This window comes from Bufo bufo, chromosome 7, assembly GCF_905171765.1.
Source record: "Bufo bufo chromosome 7, aBufBuf1.1, whole genome shotgun sequence".
NCBI classification, from domain to species: domain Eukaryota; kingdom Metazoa; phylum Chordata; class Amphibia; order Anura; family Bufonidae; genus Bufo; species Bufo bufo.
In genome coordinates this window covers 174,055-197,305 of record NC_053395.1, presented here as the reverse complement: position 1 = coordinate 197,305, position 23,251 = coordinate 174,055, and the positions used below count along the sequence as shown (strand labels likewise).

The window sequence follows — 23,251 nt, the reverse complement described above, 5'->3', positions numbered from 1 at the left end:
TGTCTCCTGTACGCTGCTGTGTATTATATAGGTGTCTCCTGTACGCTGCTGTGTATTATATAGGTGTCTCCTGTACGCTGCTGTGTAGTATATAGGTGTCTCCTGTACGCTGCTGTGTAGTATATAGGTGTCTCCTGTACGCTGCTGTGTAGTATATAGGTGTCTCCTGTACGCTGCTGTGTAGTATATAGGTGTCTCCTGTACGCTGCTGTGTATTATATAGGTGTCTCCTGTACGCTGCTGTGTAGTATATAGGTGTCTCCTGTACGCTGCTGTGTAGTATATAGGTGTCTCCTGTACGCTGCTGTGTATTATACGTCCTCTACCCTTGTACCTCCCGCCCGCCCTCTGGCTAATGTCCTCGTCTCTTCTCCTTCTCTCTCCAGGCTGCAGCCACCATCCTTGCTGTATAGTATATAGGTGTCTCCTGTACGCTGCTGTGTATTATATAGGTGTCTCCTGTACGCTGCTGTGTATTATACGTCCTCCACCCTTGTACCTCCCGCCCGCCCTCTGGCTCATGTCCTCGTCTCTTCTCCTTCTCTCTCCAGGCTGCAGCCACCATCCTTGCTGTGTATTATATAGCTGTCTCCTGTACGCTGCTGTGTATTATATAGGTGTCTCCTGTACACTGCTGTGTATTATATAGGTGTCTCCTGTATGCTGCTGTGTAGTATATAGGTGTCTCCTGTACACTGCTGTGTATTATATAGGTGTCTCCTGTACACTGCTGTGTATTATATATGTGTCTCCTGTACGCTGCTGTGTATTATATAGGTGTCTCCTGTACACTGCTGTGTATTATATAGGTGTCTCCTGTACACTGCTGTGTATTATACGTCCTCTACCCTTGTGCCTCCCGCCCGCCCTCTGGCTCATGTCCTCGTCTCTTCTCCTTCTCTCTCCAGGCTGCAGCCACCATCCTTGCTGTGTATTATATAGGTGTCTCCTGTACGCTGCTGTGTATTATATAGGTGTCTCCTGTACACTGCTGTGTATTATATATGTGTCTCCTGTACGCTGCTGTGTATTATATAGGTGTCTCCTGTACACTGCTGTGTATTATATAGGTGTCTCCTGTACACTGCTGTGTATTATATAGGTGTCTCCTGTATGCTGCTGTGTAGTATATAGGTGTCTCCTGTACGCTGCTGTGTATTATATAGGTGTCTCCTGTACGCTGCTGTGTAGTATATAGTTGTCTCCTGTACGCTGCTGTGTAGTATATAGGTGTCTCCTGTACACTGCTGTGTAGTATATAGGTGTCTCCTGTACACTGCTGTGTATTATATAGGTGTCTCCTGTACGCTGCTGTGTATTATATATGTGTCTCCTGTACGCTGCTGTGTATTATATAGGTGTCTCCTGTACGCTGCTGTGTATTATATAGGTGTCTCCTGTACACTGCTGTGTATTATATAGGTGTCTCCTGTACACTGCTGTGTATTATATAGGTGTCTCCTGTACGCTGCTGTGTATTATACGTCCTCTACCCTTGTACCTCCCGCCCGCCCTCTGGCTCATGTCCTCGTCTCTTCTCCTCCTCTCTCCAGGCTGCAGCCACCATCCTTGCTGTATAGTATATAGGTGTCTCCTGTACGCTGCTGTGTATTATATAGGTGTCTCCTGTACGCTGCTGTGTAGTATATAGGTGTCTCCTGTACGCTGCTGTGTAGTATATAGGTGTCTCCTGTACGCTGCTGTGTAGTATATAGGTGTCTCCTGTACGCTGCTGTGTATTATATAGGTGTCTCCTGTACGCTGCTGTGTATTATATAGGTGTCTCCTGTACGCTGCTGTGTAGTATATAGGTGTCTCCTGTACGCTGCTGTGTAGTATATAGGTGTCTGCTGTACGCTGCTGTGTATTATATAGGTGTCTCCTGTACACTGCTGTGTATTATATAGGTGTCTCCTGTACACTGCTGTGTATTATATGTGTGCTGTACGCTGCTGTGTATTATATAGGTGTCTCCTGTACGCTGCTGTGTATTATATAGGTGTCTCCTGTACGCTGCTGTGTATTATGTGTCTCCTGTACGCTGCTGTGTATTATATAGGTGTCTCCTGTACACTGCTGTGTATTATGTGTCTCCTGTACGCTGCTGTGTAGTATATAGGTGTCTCCTGTACGCTGCTGTGTAGTATATAGGTGTCTCCTGTACGCTGCTGTGTAGTATATAGGTGTCTCCTGTACGCTGCTGTGTATTATATGTGTCTCCTGTACGCTGCTGTGTATTATATAGGTGTCTCCTGTACACTGCTGTATAGTATATATGTGTCTCCTGTACGCTGCTGTGTAGTATATAGGTGTCTCCTGTACGCTGCTGTGTATTATATAGGTGTCTCCTGTACGCTGCTGTGTATTATATAGGTGTCTCCTGTACGCTGCTGTGTAGTATATAGGTGTCTCCTGTACGCTGCTGTGTAGTATATAGGTGTCTCCTGTACGCTGCTGTGTAGTATATAGGTGTCTCCTGTACGCTGCTGTGTAGTATATAGGTGTCTCCTGTACGCTGCTGTGTATTATATAGGTGTCTCCTGTACGCTGCTGTGTAGTATATAGGTGTCTCCTGTACGCTGCTGTGTAGTATATAGGTGTCTCCTGTACGCTGCTGTGTATTATACGTCCTCTACCCTTGTACCTCCCGCCCGCCCTCTGGCTAATGTCCTCGTCTCTTCTCCTTCTCTCTCCAGGCTGCAGCCACCATCCTTGCTGTATAGTATATAGGTGTCTCCTGTACGCTGCTGTGTATTATATAGGTGTCTCCTGTACGCTGCTGTGTATTATACGTCCTCCACCCTTGTACCTCCCGCCCGCCCTCTGGCTCATGTCCTCGTCTCTTCTCCTTCTCTCTCCAGGCTGCAGCCACCATCCTTGCTGTGTATTATATAGCTGTCTCCTGTACGCTGCTGTGTATTATATAGGTGTCTCCTGTACACTGCTGTGTATTATATAGGTGTCTCCTGTATGCTGCTGTGTAGTATATAGGTGTCTCCTGTACACTGCTGTGTATTATATAGGTGTCTCCTGTACACTGCTGTGTATTATATATGTGTCTCCTGTACGCTGCTGTGTATTATATAGGTGTCTCCTGTACACTGCTGTGTATTATATAGGTGTCTCCTGTACACTGCTGTGTATTATACGTCCTCTACCCTTGTGCCTCCCGCCCGCCCTCTGGCTCATGTCCTCGTCTCTTCTCCTTCTCTCTCCAGGCTGCAGCCACCATCCTTGCTGTGTATTATATAGGTGTCTCCTGTACGCTGCTGTGTATTATATAGGTGTCTCCTGTACACTGCTGTGTATTATATATGTGTCTCCTGTACGCTGCTGTGTATTATATAGGTGTCTCCTGTACACTGCTGTGTATTATATAGGTGTCTCCTGTACACTGCTGTGTATTATATAGGTGTCTCCTGTATGCTGCTGTGTAGTATATAGGTGTCTCCTGTACGCTGCTGTGTATTATATAGGTGTCTCCTGTACGCTGCTGTGTAGTATATAGTTGTCTCCTGTACGCTGCTGTGTAGTATATAGGTGTCTCCTGTACACTGCTGTGTAGTATATAGGTGTCTCCTGTACACTGCTGTGTATTATATAGGTGTCTCCTGTACGCTGCTGTGTATTATATATGTGTCTCCTGTACGCTGCTGTGTATTATATAGGTGTCTCCTGTACGCTGCTGTGTATTATATAGGTGTCTCCTGTACGCTGCTGTGTATTATATAGGTGTCTCCTGTACGCTGCTGTGTATTATATAGGTGTCTCCTGTACACTGCTGTGTATTATATAGGTGTCTCCTGTACGCTGCTGTGTATTATACGTCCTCTACCCTTGTACCTCCCGCCCGCCCTCTGGCTCATGTCCTCGTCTCTTCTCCTCCTCTCTCCAGGCTGCAGCCACCATCCTTGCTGTGTATTATATAGGTGTCTCCTGTACGCTGCTGTGTATTATATAGGTGTCTCCTGTACGCTGCTGTGTAGTATATAGGTGTCTCCTGTACGCTGCTGTGTAGTATATAGGTGTCTCCTGTACGCTGCTGTGTATTATATAGGTGTCTCCTGTACACTGCTGTGTAGTATATAGGTGTCTCCTGTACGCTGCTGTGTATTATATAGGTTTCTCCTGTACGCTGCTGTGTATTATATAGGTGTCTCCTGTACGCTGCTGTGTAGTATATAGGTGTCTCCTGTACGCTGCTGTGTAGTATATAGGTGTCTGCTGTACGCTGCTGTGTATTATATAGGTGTCTGCTGTACGCTGCTGTGTATTATATAGGTGTCTCATGTACGCTGCTGTGTATTATACGTCCTCTACCCTTGTGCCTCCCGCCCGCCGGCTCATGTCCTCGTCTCTTCTCCTCCTCTCTCCAGGCTGCAGCCACCATCCTTGCTGTATAGTATATAGGTGTCTCCTGTACGCTGCTGTGTATTATATAGGTGTCTCCTGTACGCTGCTGTGTATTATATAGGTGTCTCCTGTACGCTGCTGTGTATTATATAGGTGTCTCCTGTACGCTGCTGTGTATTATATAGGTGTCTCATGTACGCTGCTGTGTATTATATAGGTGTCTCCTGTACGCTGCTGTGTATTATATAGGTGTCTCATGTACGCTGCTGTGTATTATATAGGTGTCTCCTGTACGCTGCTGTGTATTATATAGGTGTCTCCTGTACGCTGCTGTGTATTATATAGGTGTCTCCTGTACGCTGCTGTGTATTATATAGGTGTCTCCTGTACGCTGCTGTGTATTATATAGGTGTCTCTTGTACGCTGCTGTGTATTATATAGGTGTCTCCTGTACGCTGCTGTGTATTATACGTCCTCCACCCTTGTGCCTCCCGCCCGCCGGCTCATGTCCTCATCTTTTCTCCTTCTCTCTCCAGGCTGCAGCCACCATTCTTGCTGTATAGTATATAGGTGTCTCCTGTACGCTGCTGTGTAGTATATAGGTGTCTCCTGTACGCTGCTGTGTATTATATAGGTGTCTCCTGTACGCTGCTGTGTAGTATATAGGTGTCTCCTGTACGCTGCTGTGTAGTATATAGGTGTCTGCTGTACGCTGCTGTGTATTATATAGGTGTCTGCTGTACGCTGCTGTGTATTATATAGGTGTCTCATGTACGCTGCTGTGTATTATACGTCCTCTACCCTTGTGCCTCCCGCCCGCCGGCTCATGTCCTCGTCTCTTCTCCTCCTCTCTCCAGGCTGCAGCCACCATCCTTGCTGTATAGTATATAGGTGTCTCCTGTACGCTGCTGTGTATTATATAGGTGTCTCCTGTACGCTGCTGTGTATTATATAGGTGTCTCCTGTACGCTGCTGTGTATTATATAGGTGTCTCCTGTACGCTGCTGTGTATTATATAGGTGTCTCCTGTACGCTGCTGTGTATTATATAGGTGTCTCCTGTACGCTGCTGTGTATTATATAGGTGTCTCATGTACGCTGCTGTGTATTATATAGGTGTCTCCTGTACGCTGCTGTGTATTATATAGGTGTCTCCTGTACGCTGCTGTGTATTATATAGGTGTCTCCTGTACGCTGCTGTGTATTATATAGGTGTCTCCTGTACGCTGCTGTGTATTATATAGGTGTCTCATGTACGCTGCTGTGTATTATATAGGTGTCTCCTGTACGCTGCTGTGTATTATACGTCCTCTACCCTTGTGCCTCCCGCCCGCCGGCTCATGTCCTCGTCTCTTCTCCTCCTCTCTCCAGGCTGCAGCCACCATCCTTGCTGTATAGTATATAGGTGTCTCCTGTACACTGCTGTGTATTATATAGGTGTCTCCTGTACGCTGCTGTGTAGTATATAGGTGTCTCCTGTACGCTGCTGTGTATTATATAGGTGTCTCATGTACGCTGCTGTGTATTATATAGGTGTCTCCTGTACGCTGCTGTGTATTATATAGGTGTCTCCTGTACGCTGCTGTGTATTATATAGGTGTCTCCTGTACGCTGCTGTGTATTATATAGGTGTCTCCTGTACGCTGCTGTGTATTATATAGGTGTCTCATGTACGCTGCTGTGTATTATATAGGTGTCTCCTGTACGCTGCTGTGTATTATACGTCCTCCACCCTTGTGCCTCCCGCCCGCCGGCTCATGTCCTCATCTTTTCTCCTTCTCTCTCCAGGCTGCAGCCACCATTCTTGCTGTATAGTATATAGGTGTCTCCTGTACGCTGCTGTGTATTATATAGGTGTCTCCTGTACGCTGCTGTGTAGTATATAGGTGTCTCCTGTACGCTGCTGTGTATTATATAGGTGTCTCCTGTACGCTGCTGTGTAGTATATAGGTGTCTCCTGTACGCTGCTGTGTAGTATATAGGTGTCTGCTGTACGCTGCTGTGTATTATATAGGTGTCTGCTGTACGCTGCTGTGTATTATATAGGTGTCTCATGTACGCTGCTGTGTATTATACGTCCTCTACCCTTGTGCCTCCCGCCCGCCGGCTCATGTCCTCGTCTCTTCTCCTCCTCTCTCCAGGCTGCAGCCACCATCCTTGCTGTATAGTATATAGGTGTCTCCTGTACGCTGCTGTGTATTATATAGGTGTCTCCTGTACGCTGCTGTGTATTATATAGGTGTCTCCTGTACGCTGCTGTGTATTATATAGGTGTCTCCTGTACGCTGCTGTGTATTATATAGGTGTCTCCTGTACGCTGCTGTGTATTATATAGGTGTCTCCTGTACGCTGCTGTGTATTATATAGGTGTCTCATGTACGCTGCTGTGTATTATATAGGTGTCTCCTGTACGCTGCTGTGTATTATATAGGTGTCTCCTGTACGCTGCTGTGTATTATATAGGTGTCTCCTGTACGCTGCTGTGTATTATATAGGTGTCTCCTGTACGCTGCTGTGTATTATATAGGTGTCTCATGTACGCTGCTGTGTATTATATAGGTGTCTCCTGTACGCTGCTGTGTATTATACGTCCTCTACCCTTGTGCCTCCCGCCCGCCGGCTCATGTCCTCGTCTCTTCTCCTCCTCTCTCCAGGCTGCAGCCACCATCCTTGCTGTATAGTATATAGGTGTCTCCTGTACACTGCTGTGTATTATATAGGTGTCTCCTGTACGCTGCTGTGTAGTATATAGGTGTCTCCTGTACGCTGCTGTGTAGTATATAGGTGTCTCCTGTACGCTGCTGTGTAGTATATATGTGTCTCCTGTACGCTGCTGTGTAGTATATAGGTGTCTCCTGTACGCTGCTGTGTAGTATATAGGTGTCTCCTGTACGCTGCTGTGTATTATATAGGTGTCTCCTGTACGCTGCTGTGTATTATACGTCCTCCACCCTTGTGCCTCCCGCCCGCCGGCTCATGTCCTCATCTTTTCTCCTTCTCTCTCCAGGCTGCAGCCACCATTCTTGCTGTATAGTATATAGGTGTCTCCTGTACGCTGCTGTGTATTATATAGGTGTCTCCTGTACGCTGCTGTGTAGTATATAGGTGTCTCCTGTACGCTGCTGTGTAGTATATAGGTGTCTCCTGTACACTGCTGTGTAGTATATAGGTGTCTCCTGTACGCTGCTGTGTAGTATATAGGTGTCTCCTGTACGCTGCTGTGTATTATATAGGTGTCTCCTGTACGCTGCTGTGTATTATATAGGTGTCTCCTGTACGCTGCTGTGTAGTATATAGGTGTCTCCTGTACGCTGCTGTGTAGTATATAGGTGTCTCCTGTACGCTGCTGTGTAGTATATAGGTGTCTCCTGTACGCTGCTGTGTAGTATATAGGTGTCTCCTGTACGCTGCTGTGTAGTATATAGGTGTCTCCTGTACGCTGCTGTGTAGTATATAGGTGTCTCCTGTACGCTGCTGTGTATTATATGTGTCTCCTGTACGCTGCTGTGTATTATATAGGTGTCTCCTGTACGCTGCTGTATAGTATATATGTGTCTCCTGTACGCTGCTGTATAGTATATATGTGTCTCCTGTACACTGCTGTGTAGTATATAGGTGTCTCCTGTACACTGCTGTGTAGTATATAGGTGTCTCCTGTACACTGCTGTGTAGTATATAGGTGTCTCCTGTACGCTGCTGTGTAGTATATAGGTGTCTCCTGTACGCTGCTGTGTAGTATATAGGTGTCTCCTGTACACTGCTGTGTATTATATAGGTGTCTCCTGTACACTGCTGTGTATTATATAGGTGTCTCCTGTACACTGCTGTGTATTATATAGGTGTCTCCTGTACACTGCTGTGTATTATATGTGTGCTGTACGCTGCTGTGTATTATATAGGTGTCTCCTGTACGCTGCTGTGTATTATATAGGTGTCTCCTGTACGCTGCTGTGTATTATGTGTCTCCTGTACGCTGCTGTGTATTATATAGGTGTCTCCTGTACACTGCTGTGTATTATGTGTCTCCTGTACACTGCTGTGTATTATATAGGTGTCTCCTGTACACTGCTGTGTATTATACGTCCTCTACCCTTGTGCCTCCCGCCCGCCCTCTGGCTCATGTCCTCGTCTCTTCTCCTTCTCTCTCCAGGCTGCAGCCACCATCCTTGCTGTGTATTATATAGGTGTCTCCTGTACGCTGCTGTGTATTATATAGGTGTCTCCTGTACACTGCTGTGTATTATATAGGTGTCTCCTGTATGCTGCTGTGTAGTATATAGGTGTCTCCTGTACACTGCTGTGTATTATATAGGTGTCTCCTGTACACTGCTGTGTATTATATATGTGTCTCCTGTACGCTGCTGTGTATTATATAGGTGTCTCCTGTACACTGCTGTGTATTATATAGGTGTCTCCTGTATGCTGCTGTGTAGTATATAGGTGTCTCCTGTACACTGCTGTGTATTATATAGGTGTCTCCTGTACACTGCTGTGTAGTATATAGGTGTCTCCTGTACGCTGCTGTGTAGTATATAGGTGTCTCCTGTACGCTGCTGTGTAGTATATAGGTGTCTCCTGTACGCTGCTGTGTAGTATATAGGTGTCTCCTGTACGCTGCTGTGTATTATATGTGTCTCCTGTACGCTGCTGTGTATTATATAGGTGTCTCCTGTACGCTGCTGTATAGTATATATGTGTCTCCTGTACGCTGCTGTATAGTATATATGTGTCTCCTGTACACTGCTGTGTAGTATATAGGTGTCTCCTGTACACTGCTGTGTAGTATATAGGTGTCTCCTGTACACTGCTGTGTAGTATATAGGTGTCTCCTGTACGCTGCTGTGTAGTATATAGGTGTCTCCTGTACGCTGCTGTGTAGTATATAGGTGTCTCCTGTACACTGCTGTGTATTATATAGGTGTCTCCTGTACACTGCTGTGTATTATATAGGTGTCTCCTGTACACTGCTGTGTATTATATAGGTGTCTCCTGTACACTGCTGTGTATTATATGTGTGCTGTACGCTGCTGTGTATTATATAGGTGTCTCCTGTACGCTGCTGTGTATTATATAGGTGTCTCCTGTACGCTGCTGTGTATTATGTGTCTCCTGTACGCTGCTGTGTATTATATAGGTGTCTCCTGTACACTGCTGTGTATTATGTGTCTCCTGTACACTGCTGTGTATTATATAGGTGTCTCCTGTACACTGCTGTGTATTATACGTCCTCTACCCTTGTGCCTCCCGCCCGCCCTCTGGCTCATGTCCTCGTCTCTTCTCCTTCTCTCTCCAGGCTGCAGCCACCATCCTTGCTGTGTATTATATAGGTGTCTCCTGTACGCTGCTGTGTATTATATAGGTGTCTCCTGTACACTGCTGTGTATTATATAGGTGTCTCCTGTATGCTGCTGTGTAGTATATAGGTGTCTCCTGTACACTGCTGTGTATTATATAGGTGTCTCCTGTACACTGCTGTGTATTATATAGGTGTCTCCTGTACACTGCTGTGTATTATATAGGTGTCTCCTGTACACTGCTGTGTATTATACGTCCTCTACCCTTGTGCCTCCCGCCCGCCCTCTGGCTCATGTCCTCGTCTCTTCTCCTTCTCTCTCCAGGCTGCAGCCACCATCCTTGCTGTGTATTATATAGGTGTCTCCTGTACGCTGCTGTGTATTATATAGGTGTCTCCTGTACACTGCTGTGTATTATATATGTGTCTCCTGTACGCTGCTGTGTATTATATAGGTGTCTCCTGTACACTGCTGTGTATTATATAGGTGTCTCCTGTACACTGCTGTGTATTATATAGGTGTCTCCTGTATGCTGCTGTGTAGTATATAGGTGTCTCCTGTACACTGCTGTGTATTATATAGGTGTCTCCTGTACACTGCTGTGTATTATACGTCCTCTACCCTTGTGCCTCCCGCCCGCCCTCTGGCTCATGTCCTCGTCTCTTCTCCTTCTCTCTCCAGGCTGCAGCCACCATCCTTGCTGTGTATTATATAGGTGTCTCCTGTACGCTGCTGTGTATTATATAGGTGTCTCCTGTACACTGCTGTGTATTATATATGTGTCTCCTGTACGCTGCTGTGTATTATATAGGTGTCTCCTGTACACTGCTGTGTATTATATAGGTGTCTCCTGTACACTGCTGTGTATTATATAGGTGTCTCCTGTATGCTGCTGTGTAGTATATAGGTGTCTCCTGTACGCTGCTGTGTATTATATAGGTGTCTCCTGTACGCTGCTGTGTATTATATAGGTGTCTCCTGTACGCTGCTGTGTATTATACGTCCTCTACCCTTGTACCTCCCGCCCGCCCTCTGGCTCATGTCCTCGTCTCTTCTCCTTCTCTCTCCAGGCTGCAGCCACCATCCTTGCTGTGTATTATATAGGTGTCTCCTGTACGCTGCTGTGTATTATATAGGTGTCTCCTGTACGCTGCTGTGTATTATACGTCCTCCACCCTTGTACCTCCCGCCCGCCGGCTCATGTCCTCGTCTTTTCTCCTCCTCTCTCCAGGCTGCAGCCACCATCCTTGCTGTGTATTATATAGGTGTCTCCTGTACACTGCTGTGTATTATATAGGTGTCTCCTGTACGCTGCTGTGTATTATATAGGTGTCTCCTGTACGCTGCTGTGTATTATATAGGTGTCTCCTGTACGCTGCTGTGTATTATACGTCCTCCACCCTTGTACCTCCCGCCCGCCCTCTGGCTCATGTCCTCGTCTTTTCTCCTCCTCTCTCCAGGCTGCAGCCACCATCCTTGCTGTGTATTATATAGGTGTCTCCTGTACGCTGCTGTGTATTATACGTCCTCCACCCTTGTACCTCCCGCCCGCCCTCTGGCTCATGTCCTCGTCTTTTCTCCTCCTCTCTCCAGGCTGCAGCCACCATCCTTGCTGTGTATTATATAGGTGTCTCCTGTACACTGCTGTGTATTATATAGGTGTCTCCTGTACGCTGCTGTGTATTATATAGGTGTCTCCTGCACGCTGCTGTGTATTATACGTCCTCTACCCTTGTGCCTCCCGCCCGCCCTCTGGCTCATGTCCTCGTCTTTTCTCCTCCTCTCTCCAGGCTGCAGCCACCATCCTTGCTGTGTATTATATAGGTGTCTCCTGTACGCTGCTGTGTATTATATAGGTGTCTCCTGTACGCTGCTGTGTATTATATAGGTGTCTCCTGTACACTGCTGTGTATTATATAGGTGTCTCCTGTACACTGCTGTGTATTATATAGGTGTCTCCTGTACGCTGCTGTGTATTATACGTCCTCTACCCTTGTACCTCCCGCCCGCCCTCTGGCTCATGTCCTCGTCTTTTCTCCTCCTCTCTCCAGGCTGCAGCCACCATCCTTGCTGTTTCTCTTCATGATTGGGGTGAAGCCCTAACGCTGCCACATGATGCCCTGCTGTCCGTGGTGAGGAGGTCTCTGTCACAGGAGCCTCGGGTATGTTCCTTTATGTTCCTCACTGAAGTTTGGAAATGACCATGACGAGTAATGCATGTAGTTGGTGATTAGGGTTCCCCAAATCCTCCTGACAGGAAGCACAGACTTTCCACAGCCCCTCTCAGGGGTCGTCCTCCATAACTCTATCCCTTATGAACAAGGGTTCTTTTATCTATTCCTTGCCCCATAATAGCCAGGGGGGGGGGGGGGGGGGGGCGTTGTGTACGGGCGTATGATGCACTCTGTCTGGTAAATTCTGCCTTCCAGATGCTCTGCAGCCCGCCCATGGGCTCCGGATTGTACGATTGGACATTCCGCCTTCTTCTTCAGCAGCTGACCCAGGTAACCCCTTGTCGGAGGCACTTGCCGGGTAACCCCCATGAGCCTTCTTACAAGTGCAGGAACACGCCATCTGTTCTGTGTCCTCCCTCTCAGGACCCCCAGCTTTTCCCTGCTGTGTCTGATGAGGGCGCTGTGCTGTGGCAGAGTGTGTGCTTCCTGCTTCGATTCTCCAGTTTAAGAGCGCCGCTGGAAGGAGACACGCCCCGAGAGGACGAGTTTCAGGAGCCACAATGGAGACTTCTCTCTGCACAAGGTAAAGGCATCTCCACATCTGCTTGGAGGATTCCTTCCGAGGCTCCATTGCAGATTCTGCCAAAATGAGTGCACAAAAAGTCCTGCAGGAAGAATTTTTTTTCGGCTAACAAAGGCAGACACCTGAACGGAAAGCAAATGGATCCCATTATAGTCGCTCCAGTTCCATTGGTTTCAGTTATTTGCCGAAAAAGCTCTTCTGTTGTTTTCATTCTTCTGCTTCTATAATGGAAGAAAAAAAACAAATAACTAGTGCAGATGTGAACATAGCCTAAGATGCTGGATGCAAAACGCCTATCCACCAATTGAAGTGTGCAAAGCACTGGCAGTGTGAATGTTGCGTGTGTATAGAGCCCAGAGAAGTAAGAAGGCCGCGTCTACAGGGCAGCGAGCAACAAGGGCAGGACTTTCAGAAACCACTTGGGGTAAAATGACAAAGTATGGCAGAACACAAAGTATGGGGCGCTGCACAGTGAGAGGGCTGTGTGTATGGGGCACTGTGCAGTGAGAGGGTTGTATGTGTGCAGTGAGAGGGCTGTGTGTATGGGGCGCTGCGCAGTGAGAGGGTTGTATGTATGCAGTCCTGTGCAGTGAGAGGGCTGTGTGTATGGGGCGCTGCGCAGTGAGAGGGCTGTGTGTATGGGGCGCTGCGCAGTGAGAGGGCTGTGTGTATGGGGCGCTGCGCAGTGAGAGGGTTGTATGTATGCAGTCCTGTGCAGTGAGAGGGCTGTGTGTATGGGGCGCTGCACAGTGAGAGGGTTGTATGTATGCAGTCCTGTGCAGTGAGAGGGCTGTGTGTATGGGGCGCTGCGCAGTGAGAGGGCTGTGTGTATGGGGCACTGTGCAGTGAGAGGGTTGTATGTATGCAGTCCTGTGCAGTGAGAGGGTTGTATGTATGCAGTCCTGTGCAGTGAGAGGGCTGAGTGTATGGGGCGCTGCGCAGTGAGAGGGTTGTATGTATGCAGTCCTGTGCAGTGAGAGGGCTGTGTGTATGGGGCGCTGCGCAGTGAGAGGGCTGTGTGTATGGGGCGCTGCGCAGTGAGAGGGCTGTGTGTATGGGGCGCTGAGCAGTGAGAGGGCTGTGTGTATGGGGCGCTGCACAGTGAGAGGGTTGTGTGTATGGGGCGCTGCGCAGTGAGAGGGCTGTGTGTATGGGGCACTGTGCAGTGAGAGGGTTGTATGTATGCAGTCCTGTGCAGTGAGAGGGTTGTGTGTATGGGGCGCTGCGCAGTGAGAGGGCTGTGTGTATGGGGCACTGCGCAGTGAGAGGGTTGTATGTATGCAGTCCTGTGCAGTGAGAGGGCTGTGTGTATGGGGCGCTGCACAGTGAGAGGGCTGTGTATGGGGCGCTGCACAGTGAGAGGGTTGTATGTATGCAGTCCTGTGCAGTGAGAGGGCTGTGTGTATGGGGCACTGCACAGTGAGAGGGTTGTATGTATGCAGTCCTGTGCAGTGAGAGGGCTGAGTGTATGGGGCGCTGCGCAGTGAGAGGGTTGTATGTATGCAGTCCTGTGCAGTGAGAGGGCTGTGTGTATGGGGCGCTGCGCAGTGAGAGGGTTGTATGTATGCAGTCCTGTGCAGTGAGAGGGCTGTGTGTATGGGGCGCTGCGCAGTGAGAGGGCTGTGTGTATGGGGCGCTGCGCAGTGAGAGGGCTGTGTGTATGGGGCGCTGCACAGTGAGAGGGTTGTATGTATGCAGTTCTGTGCAGTGAGAGGGTTGTGCGTATGCAGTCCTGTGCAGTGAGAGGGTTGTATGTATGCAGTCCTGTGCAGTGAGAGGGTTGTATGTATGCAGTCCTGTGCAGTGAGAGGGTTGTATGTATGCAGTCCTGTGCAGTGAGAGGGCTGTGTGTATGGGGTGCTGCGCAGTGAGAGGGCTGTGTGTATGGGGTGCTGCGCAGTGAGAGGGTTGTATGTATGCAGTTCTGTGCAGTGAGAATGCTGTGCGTATGCAGTCCTGTGCAGTGAGAGGGTTGTATGTATGCAGTCCTGTGCAGTGAGAGCGTTGTATGTATGCAGTCCTGTGCCGTGAGAGGGCTTAGTGTATGGGGCGCTGCGCAGTGAGAAGGGGTTGTATGTATGGGGCGCTGCGCAGTGAGAGGGTTGTATGTATGCAGTCCTGTGCAGTGAGAGGGCTGAGTGTATGGGGTGCTGCACAGTGAGAGGGTTGTATGTATGCAGTCCTGTGCAGTGAGAGGGCTGTGTGTATGGGGCACTGCGCAGTGAGAGGGTTGTATGTCTGCAGTCCTGTGCAGTGAGAGGGCTGAGTGTATGGGGCGCTGCGCAGTGAGAGGGCTGTGTATGGGGCGCTGTGCAGTGAGAGGGTTGTATATATGCAGTCCTGTGCAGTGAGAGGGTTGTATGTATGCAGTCCTGTGCAGTGAGAGGGTTGTATGTATGCAGTCCTGTGCAGTGAGAGGGTTGTATGTATGCAGTCCTGTGCAGTGAGAGGGTTGTATGTATGCAGTCCTGTGCAGTGAGAGGGCTGAGTGTATGGGGCGCTGCGCAGTGAGAGGGTTGTATGTATGCAGTCCTGTGCAGTGAGAGGGCTGTGTGTATGGGGCACTGCGCAGTGAGAGGGTTGTATGTATGCAGTCCTGTGCAGTGAGAGGGCTGTGTATGGGGCGCTGTGCAGTGAGAGCGTTGTATGTATGCAGTCCTGTGCAGTGAGAGGGCTGAGTGTATGGGGCGCTGCGCAGTGAGAGGGCTGTGTATGGGGCGCTGTGCAGTGAGAGGGTTGTATATATGCAGTCCTGTGCAGTGAGAGGGTTGTATGTATGCAGTCCTGTGCAGTGAGAGGGTTGTATGTATGCAGTCCTGTGCAGTGAGAGGTTTGTATGTATGCAGTCCTGTGCAGTGAGGGTTGTATGTATGCAGTCCTGTGCAGTGAGAGCGTTGTATGTATGCAGTCCTGTGCAGTGAGAGGGTTGTATGTATGCAGTTCTGTGCAGTGAGAGGGTTGTATGTATGCTGTCCTGTGCAGTGAGAGCGTTGTATGTATGCAGTCCTGTGCCGTGAGAGGGTTTAGTGTATGGGGTGCTGCGCAGTGAGAAGGGGTTGTATGTATGGGGCGCTGCGCAGTGAGAGGGTTGTATGTATGCAGTCCTGTGCAGTGAGAGGGCTGAGTGTATGGGGTGCTGCACAGTGAGAGGGTTGTATGTATGCAGTCCTGTGCAGTGAGAGGGCTGTGTATGGGGCGCTGTGCAGTGAGAGGGTTGTATGTATGCAGTCCTGTGCAGTGAGAGGGTTGTATGTATGCAGTCCTGTGCAGTGAGAGGGCTGAGTGTATGGGGCGCTGCGCAGTGAGAGGGTTGTACGTATGCAGTCCTGTGCAGTGAGAGGGTTGTATGTATGCAGTCCTGTGCAGTGAGAGGGCTGTGTGTATGGGGCGCTGCGCAGTGAGAGGGCTGTGTATGGGGCGCTGTGCAGTGAGAGGGTTGTATGTATGCAGTCCTGTGCAGTGAGAGGGTTGTATGTATGCAGTCCTGTGCAGTGAGAGGGCTGAGTGTATGGGGCGCTGCGCAGTGAGAGGGTTGTACGTATGCAGTCCTGTGCAGTGAGAGGGTTGTATGTATGCAGTCCTGTGCAGTGAGAGGGCTGAGTGTATGGGGCGCTGCGCAGTGAGAGGGCTGTGTATGGGGCGCTGTGCAGTGAGAGGGTTGTATATATGCAGTCCTGTGCAGTGAGAGGGTTGTATGTATGCAGTCCTGTGCAGTGAGAGGGTTGTATGTATGCAGTCCTGTGCAGTGAGAGGTTTGTATGTATGCAGTCCTGTGCAGTGAGAGGGTTGTATGTATGCAGTCCTGTGCAGTGAGAGGGCTGAGTGTATGGGGCGCTGCGCAGTGAGAGGGTTGTATGTATGCAGTCCTGTGCAGTGAGAGGGCTGTGTGTATGGGGCACTGCGCAGTGAGAGGGTTGTATGTATGCAGTCCTGTGCAGTGAGAGGGCTGTGTATGGGGCGCTGTGCAGTGAGAGCGTTGTATGTATGCAGTCCTGTGCAGTGAGAGGGCTGAGTGTATGGGGCGCTGCGCAGTGAGAGGGCTGTGTATGGGGCGCTGTGCAGTGAGAGGGTTGTATATATGCAGTCCTGTGCAGTGAGAGGGTTGTATGTATGCAGTCCTGTGCAGTGAGAGGGTTGTATGTATGCAGTCCTGTGCAGTGAGAGGTTTGTATGTATGCAGTCCTGTGCAGTGAGGGTTGTATGTATGCAGTCCTGTGCAGTGAGAGCGTTGTATGTATGCAGTCCTGTGCAGTGAGAGGGTTGTATGTATGCAGTTCTGTGCAGTGAGAGGGTTGTATGTATGCTGTCCTGTGCAGTGAGAGCGTTGTATGTATGCAGTCCTGTGCCGTGAGAGGGTTTAGTGTATGGGGTGCTGCGCAGTGAGAAGGGGTTGTATGTATGGGGCGCTGCGCAGTGAGAGGGTTGTATGTATGCAGTCCTGTGCAGTGAGAGGGCTGAGTGTATGGGGTGCTGCACAGTGAGAGGGTTGTATGTATGCAGTCCTGTGCAGTGAGAGGGCTGTGTATGGGGCGCTGTGCAGTGAGAGGGTTGTATGTATGCAGTCCTGTGCAGTGAGAGGGTTGTATGTATGCAGTCCTGTGCAGTGAGAGGGCTGAGTGTATGGGGCGCTGCGCAGTGAGAGGGTTGTACGTATGCAGTCCTGTGCAGTGAGAGGGTTGTATGTATGCAGTCCTGTGCAGTGAAAGGGTTGAATGTATGCAGTCCTGTGCAGTGAGAGGGCTGAGTGTATGGGGTGCTGCACAGTGAGAGGGTTGTATGTATGCAGTCCTGTGCAGTGAGAGGGCTGTGTGTATGGGGCGCTGTGCAGTGAGAGGGTTGTATGTATGCAGTCCTGTGCAGTGAGAGGGTTGTATGTATGCAGTCCTGTGCAGTGAGAGCGTTGTATGTATGCAGTCCTGTGCAGTGAGAGGGCTGAGTGTATGGGGCGCTGCGCAGTGAGAGGGTTGTACGTATGCAGTCCTGTGCAGTGAGAGGGTTGTATGTATGCAGTCCTGTGCAGTGAGAGGGTTGTATGTATGCAGTCCTGTGCAGTGAAAGGGTTGAATGTATGCAGTCCTGTGCCGTGAGAGGGTTGTATGTATGCAGTCCTGTGCCGTGAGAGGGCTGAGTGTATGGGGCGCTGCGCAGTGAGGGGGTTGTATGTATGGGGCACTGCGCAGTGAGAGGGTTGTATGTCTGCAGTCCTGTGCAGTGAGAGGGTTGTATGTATGCAGTCCTGTGCAGTGAGAGGGCTGAGTGTATGGGGCACTGCGCAGTGAGAGGGTTGTAGTATGCAGTCCTGTGCATTGAGAGGGCTGAGTGTATGGGGCGCTGCGCAGTGAGAAGGGGTTGTATGTATGGGGCGCTGCGCAGTGAGAGGGTTGTATGTATGCAGTTATGTGCAGTGAGAATGCTGTGTGTATGGGGCGCTGCACAGTGAGAGGGTTGTATGTATGCAGTCCTGTGCAGTGAGAGGGTTGTATGTATGCAGTCCTGTGCAGTGAGAGGGTTGCGTGAGTGGGGAGCTGCACACTGAGAGGGTTGTATGTATGCAGTCCTGCGCAGTGAGAAGGGGTTGTATGTATGGGGCGCTGCACAGTGAGAGGTTTGTATGTATGCAGTCCTGTGCAGTGAAAGGGCTGAGTGTATGGGACCGTGCGCACTGAGAGGGTTGTGTGTATGGGACCGTGCGCACTGAGAGGGTTGTGTGTATGGGACCGTGCGCACTGAGAGGGTTGTGTGTATGGGACCGTGCGCACTGAGAGGGTTGTGTGTATGGGACCGTGCGCACTGAGAGGGTTGTGTGTATGGGACCGTGCGCACTGAGAGGATTGTGTGTATGGGACCGTGCGCACTGAGAGGGTTGTGTGTATGGGACCGTGCGCAGTGAGAGGGCTGAGTGTATGGGACCGTGCGCACTGAGAGGGTTGTGTGTATGGGACCGTGCGCGCTGAGAGGGTTGTGTGTATGGGAACGTGCGCGCTGAGAGGGTTGTGTGTATGGGAACGTGCGCGCTGAGAGGGTTGTGTGTACGGGAACGTGCGCGCTGAGAGGGTTGTGTGTACGGGAACGTGCGCGCTGAGAGGGTTGTGTGTACGGGAACGTGCGCGCTGAGAGGGTTGTGTGTACGGGAACGCGCGCGCTGAGAGGGTTGTGTGTACGGGAACGCGCGCGCTGAGAGGGTTGTGTGTACGGGAACGCGCGCGCTGAGGGGGTTGTGTGTACGGGAACGCGCGCGCTGACGGGGTTGTGTGTACGGGCAGGGAGCTAGGTCATGCTATGGATCCTCTTTGGACCTGGTGTAGATATCTTTACATGTTTTTTGTAGGACTTGTGACGTTCCTGCACTTGGCTCTCATCACCTCCGTTCAGGACCCCAACCATTTTCTTGGTCTGATTGGGAGACCTGGAAGTCTTGTATTGCCTGCTTTAACCCGGCTGGTGCATCCTGGATTTCTACATCAGGTGATTGATGTGTAAGTTGTATTCAGTTGGTGTTCTCATCATTTCTTGGATCTAAGGCTTGCCCATTGGACGTGACATGTAACCGCCCCATGCCGACTAGTGAAAAGCCTTGTAAGCTCCGCGCAGTGCGGCCAGTTGTATCATGGTATGACCATCATTCACCTGTGTCCGGTTTCTTAACAGCTGCCAGGCTTCTGGTTGGGACGTTCCTTTGACTCTTTTGGACATTGTCAATCTTGTATCTCAGCTCATGTGTGTTCCTCTGTCTCTGGACGTCTCTACTGACGCCATAACTGAGATTCTGAGAAGGCTGAGACAAGAAGAAGTGGTTGCTTCTATCCTTCAGGTAAGAAAAACCTCATGGATGGCAAAGTCTGTCATCCTTTGTTGCTATGGCCCAAACATGACATATCATTGGTCTTTCAGGTGTGTCCATTGCTCCCAGAAGGTCAGGTGGAGACACCGCTTTGTCTTCTTAGCCGACTTGTTCTCATGGAGGACGCGTTCTTGGCACAGTGCTGCTCGAAGATGACTTCTTCAGAGGATGTGGTGTCGTGGATGAGACGAGCTGTGTGGTCTGACTCTGACTGTGTGATCATTGAGCTCTTGACTCTATTCAGTCATTTAATTCGAGCGTCTCCCACAAACTCCTCGCTGGTTCAGAGAGTTGTAGGAGACTGGGACCAGCTGCTCCTCCAGCACCTTCAGACTGCGAACGCAGAGCTGAGAGCAGCTTCCTGTTCTTTGGCTGGAAACCTCTCACGACTTGGAGAATCCCTTTCAGCTGCGCTGGTGGAAAACCTTGCACACTGTCTGTCCGATCCAGATAACCGAGTGAGAAGATCAGCAGCGTTCGCTGTGGGCAATTGTGTTTTCCATAAGTCCTATACTGGAGACAGTGGATCCTGGGTTTCAGTTGCAGCATCTCAGTTACTGATGTTATTACGGGACCCACAAGCAAAGATTCGAGTCCATGCAGCCACGGCACTTGGAAACCTGGGGGCATTGTTCTGTGATGGAGCAGAGCTTCCTGCCCTTGTGATGAAGGTGCCGCAGTCACTGCTTCAGGCAGCTTGTACCGACCAAGAAGAGCCAGTGCGGTTGGCATCTGTCATCGCACTCCGCAGTCTCAGTGGCATTTCTAACATCTGCCAGGTACCTTGTGTTTATTTCAGTGGGTGGGAAGGAAGACCGTCCATCTTCTCTGTTCAGTTTCTGCCCTGGTTTTATAGAAATCTATATGCTTCTTTCTCTCCCTGCAGCAGCTCTGCGCTCTGAATGCGGGTACGAAACTGTCGGCATCTTTGACTAGTGACAAGCGGTTGTCACCCAGGGCTCCCTCCCTCGCTCACCACTGTCATAGACTGCTCCAGCAGCTTGCCTCAGAACCACCCGTGACAGCTGGAGCCGCCTCGCCAAAGGAAACTCCAAGAATAAGTCCCTGAATAGACTGAGCCACCGTTCTTCCACCCTGGGGGTAGATGTGATGATCCGTAAATGAAGTCTATTATCAGGGAACTTACATGTATATAATAAATGCAGTGCAACACAACGGCCGCGAGAGGATAGAAAGTGTCCACAGACCACATGGAGGTCTGTGCAGAACCTACAACTTCCTGCCTATCTACCATCTGTGTCATTTTACCGTATTTTTATTTCAGGGGTTTTCCAGTATTTTTATACTGATGAGCTATCCTCCGGACCCCCGCAGATCAGCTGTTTGAGAAGGCAGTGGTGCTCCTTTGAGTGCCGCACATTGTATTATGGTTATGCTTGGTATCGTGCTCTGCCCTATTCACGTCAATGGGGGCTGAGCTGCTCCTATGCCACGTGACCAATGAACGTGTCATCACTGGACTAGGGAAAGCTGTATGAAGTCCACGGTGCCTTACCAAACAGCCGATCAGCAGGGGTAGGATAGGCCATCAGTAATAAAACCCCCTCTAATGCAGAGAATGGTGGGCATGCTGCAAATCTCCACGAACAAATTTTTGAATGTGGACTGAGTATTGCTGTCCACTCACAGGCCTCGCCGGACCCTGACCTTTGCTTCACATTGCTCCCTTAGACTAATATAAATATACCTGGAAATAGGGGCTCGTTCCTCAAACTCCAAGCTTTATGCCATTATTCTAGGGGCCTCACATAACGTTCATTCTCCACCAGTAGCACGTGGCCTGCAGTGGACAGTGTTCCTGTATGACCTGGGGCGGCAGGAGCTTTCCCTTCATATTCCTGTCTGTAACGGCACGTTTCCGCAGACACGGGGTTAAAATCCGTTTAGGCGATAAGCCCCTTTCTGAGAGACAGGCACAGCTACTGCAGAACACCAACTCCCGAACTGGATACAAAGTAGCACTCCAAACTGGAACCTCACGAATAGCTGCTAGGAGACGAACAGGAAAAGCATACAATCCTGGCAATCGGTCTTCTAACAGCATACAGTGAATCCCCCCAATAACGAGACAAGGCTCCGTTTTGAGGGTCAAGCAGTGGTCTGACTGTACTTGAAGTACAGCCTCTTTTATTCACAAAAAACAAACATAGTACTGCCCACAGGGGTGTATATTACAAGACATACAATGTAACTACAGCAAGCAATCGTTCACGCCCCCAGAGGACCAGAATGAAGACTGTAACATAGGACAACATATCCCCACAATGCATCATGGTTTCCTCCTCTCTGTCCAGACAACCTGAAGAGCAATCCAATTATCTCTGAGGACAAAAGGAGGTCGCCAATACACATGTGAGGACAACAGAACAGACATCACCATTTTAAACACACAATGGGACAATAGAAACACACCCAGCATATTCCCTCCCCTTATCCTGAGAGGAGACTCAATTATACATACAGTTAAACATACTTTCTACCCAACTTTCATAACTCTAAAACCATACCTCACATTCACATAAAAATTACATATTCGCAATCAATCCATTCAGGGGAACAACATATTAAAAAATGGCATGAATCAGACCAGGGGTTCAAAAGTTAGTAAAATATCTTTTGGGCCCTGGCTGGCACATGGCTATTTGGCTCAAACCGGTTTTACCGAGCCCTCTTTCCTGGAGACAATGGGAAAATAATCCAATTATATCCAGGGATAGAGGCAGACTCCATTGAGCACATGGTTGCAAAAAGACATAAAATACAATAAAATACACAAGGTTACATTTACTACATAAAATAAAGACATGCAACATATCCCCAGATAGCTTAGGTCTGAGCGCATATTATTGAATGGCGCTCAGACCACACACATACAGTTCAATTGTCATGGAGCTAAAGTCTTGCATGGGCTGATGATAGGGCCCATAATCCTGGGGCAAGAGGCCAGCAGCCAGTCCTCTCCAAAGCCCAGTGGCGAGGTTGGTTTCGCCACACTGTCCTCTTAATACAAAAAGGAGGTGAACAGTTTGTCAGCCACTTCCACTGTTACTTGCCACGTCCTCGGGAGCTTACCCTGCCAGATCCATGGAGCCACTATGGCACATAGCATTTAGAGTTGTCAGAAGGGGCCACTGATCGGAATAAGCACTCATGTCTAGCCCTTCAGCTAAGATTATCTGGTTGCAGGAATATTAGCACCCTAATATTCAGACTGGTCCCACGTCACGTGGTCACAGGTTTGTATATGGAGAAGCAGGATCCATGTGCTTGAACGGTGCCATGTCCACCAGGTCCCTCTACAGATTTGTCTGCCAAACGAACACTTCGCTTTCCAGGTTTATGTCGGATAAATCCAGTAAAACGACGTGCAGCGCTATTTTACGGCAAATGTCGGTGGCATACTTTATATATAGGCGGCTGAGTCTCACAGTCATCTGGCTGCCTTCCCAGCCATCGGGTCCCAATGGGGACTGCCTCCTTCCACAGACATCTCACGTGCCGCGGTCAGCGCTGACTGTGGCACAGCTAGCGTTTATCCGCCGGAGCCAGCGAGAGCCTTATCGATAGGGGAAGCCCTCTGTAGGGTGATCAGCTAATATGGTGCGGCTTTGATGATGGAATGCCTGGTGTCGGCTGACATTACAGGCATCAAAGTACAGTAATATAGGTCAGATTACAAACTAGCGAGATATGGAGTAATATCCCTTTCACTCACTAATAAAGTAGAGACACTGCACCCGCAGTCCCAAATACAGTAGCCCTCCATATGTATTTTTAATACTTTCACTTATGTTTTTCGTTGTATATATTGTTTAATAAAGAAAAAAATAAAGGTTATATTTTAATGATAAGACCAGAAACAGGAATTTATAGTCTTAGACTATTGGAATATTAAATTTGACCTCCTGGGTTCAGTGGGTCATCTGAAATATTATAGCTGTACAGCTATGGCGCTGGTATCCTACGGGTTACACATAAGACGTGAT

General features: G+C 49.4%; 1 protein-coding gene across 6 annotated transcripts in view; it reads left to right on the top strand.

Annotated features, from left to right (window-relative positions):
• STK36 (serine/threonine kinase 36) overlaps positions 1–20,444 on the top strand; it is a 112,015-nt gene extending 91,571 nt beyond the window's left edge. For 4 of the 6 annotated variants that reach the window (XM_040440808.1, XM_040440804.1, XM_040440806.1 and 1 more), the window contains 7 exons: positions 11,698–11,808; positions 12,076–12,150; positions 12,244–12,403; positions 18,732–18,879; positions 19,052–19,214; positions 19,295–20,023; positions 20,131–20,443. In XM_040440808.1, the coding sequence (XP_040296742.1) occupies positions 11,698–11,808; positions 12,076–12,150; positions 12,244–12,403; positions 18,732–18,879; positions 19,052–19,214; positions 19,295–20,023; positions 20,131–20,313 (1,569 nt within the window). In that variant the 3' untranslated portion in view covers positions 20,314–20,443. Of the gene's footprint in view, positions 1–11,697; positions 11,809–12,075; positions 12,151–12,243; positions 12,404–18,731; positions 18,880–19,051; positions 19,215–19,294; positions 20,024–20,130 lie in introns of all 6 variants that reach the window. The other 2 variants (XM_040440809.1, XM_040440807.1) reach the window with 2 other exon arrangements.
• Positions 20,445–23,251: the final 2,807 nt, after the last annotated feature.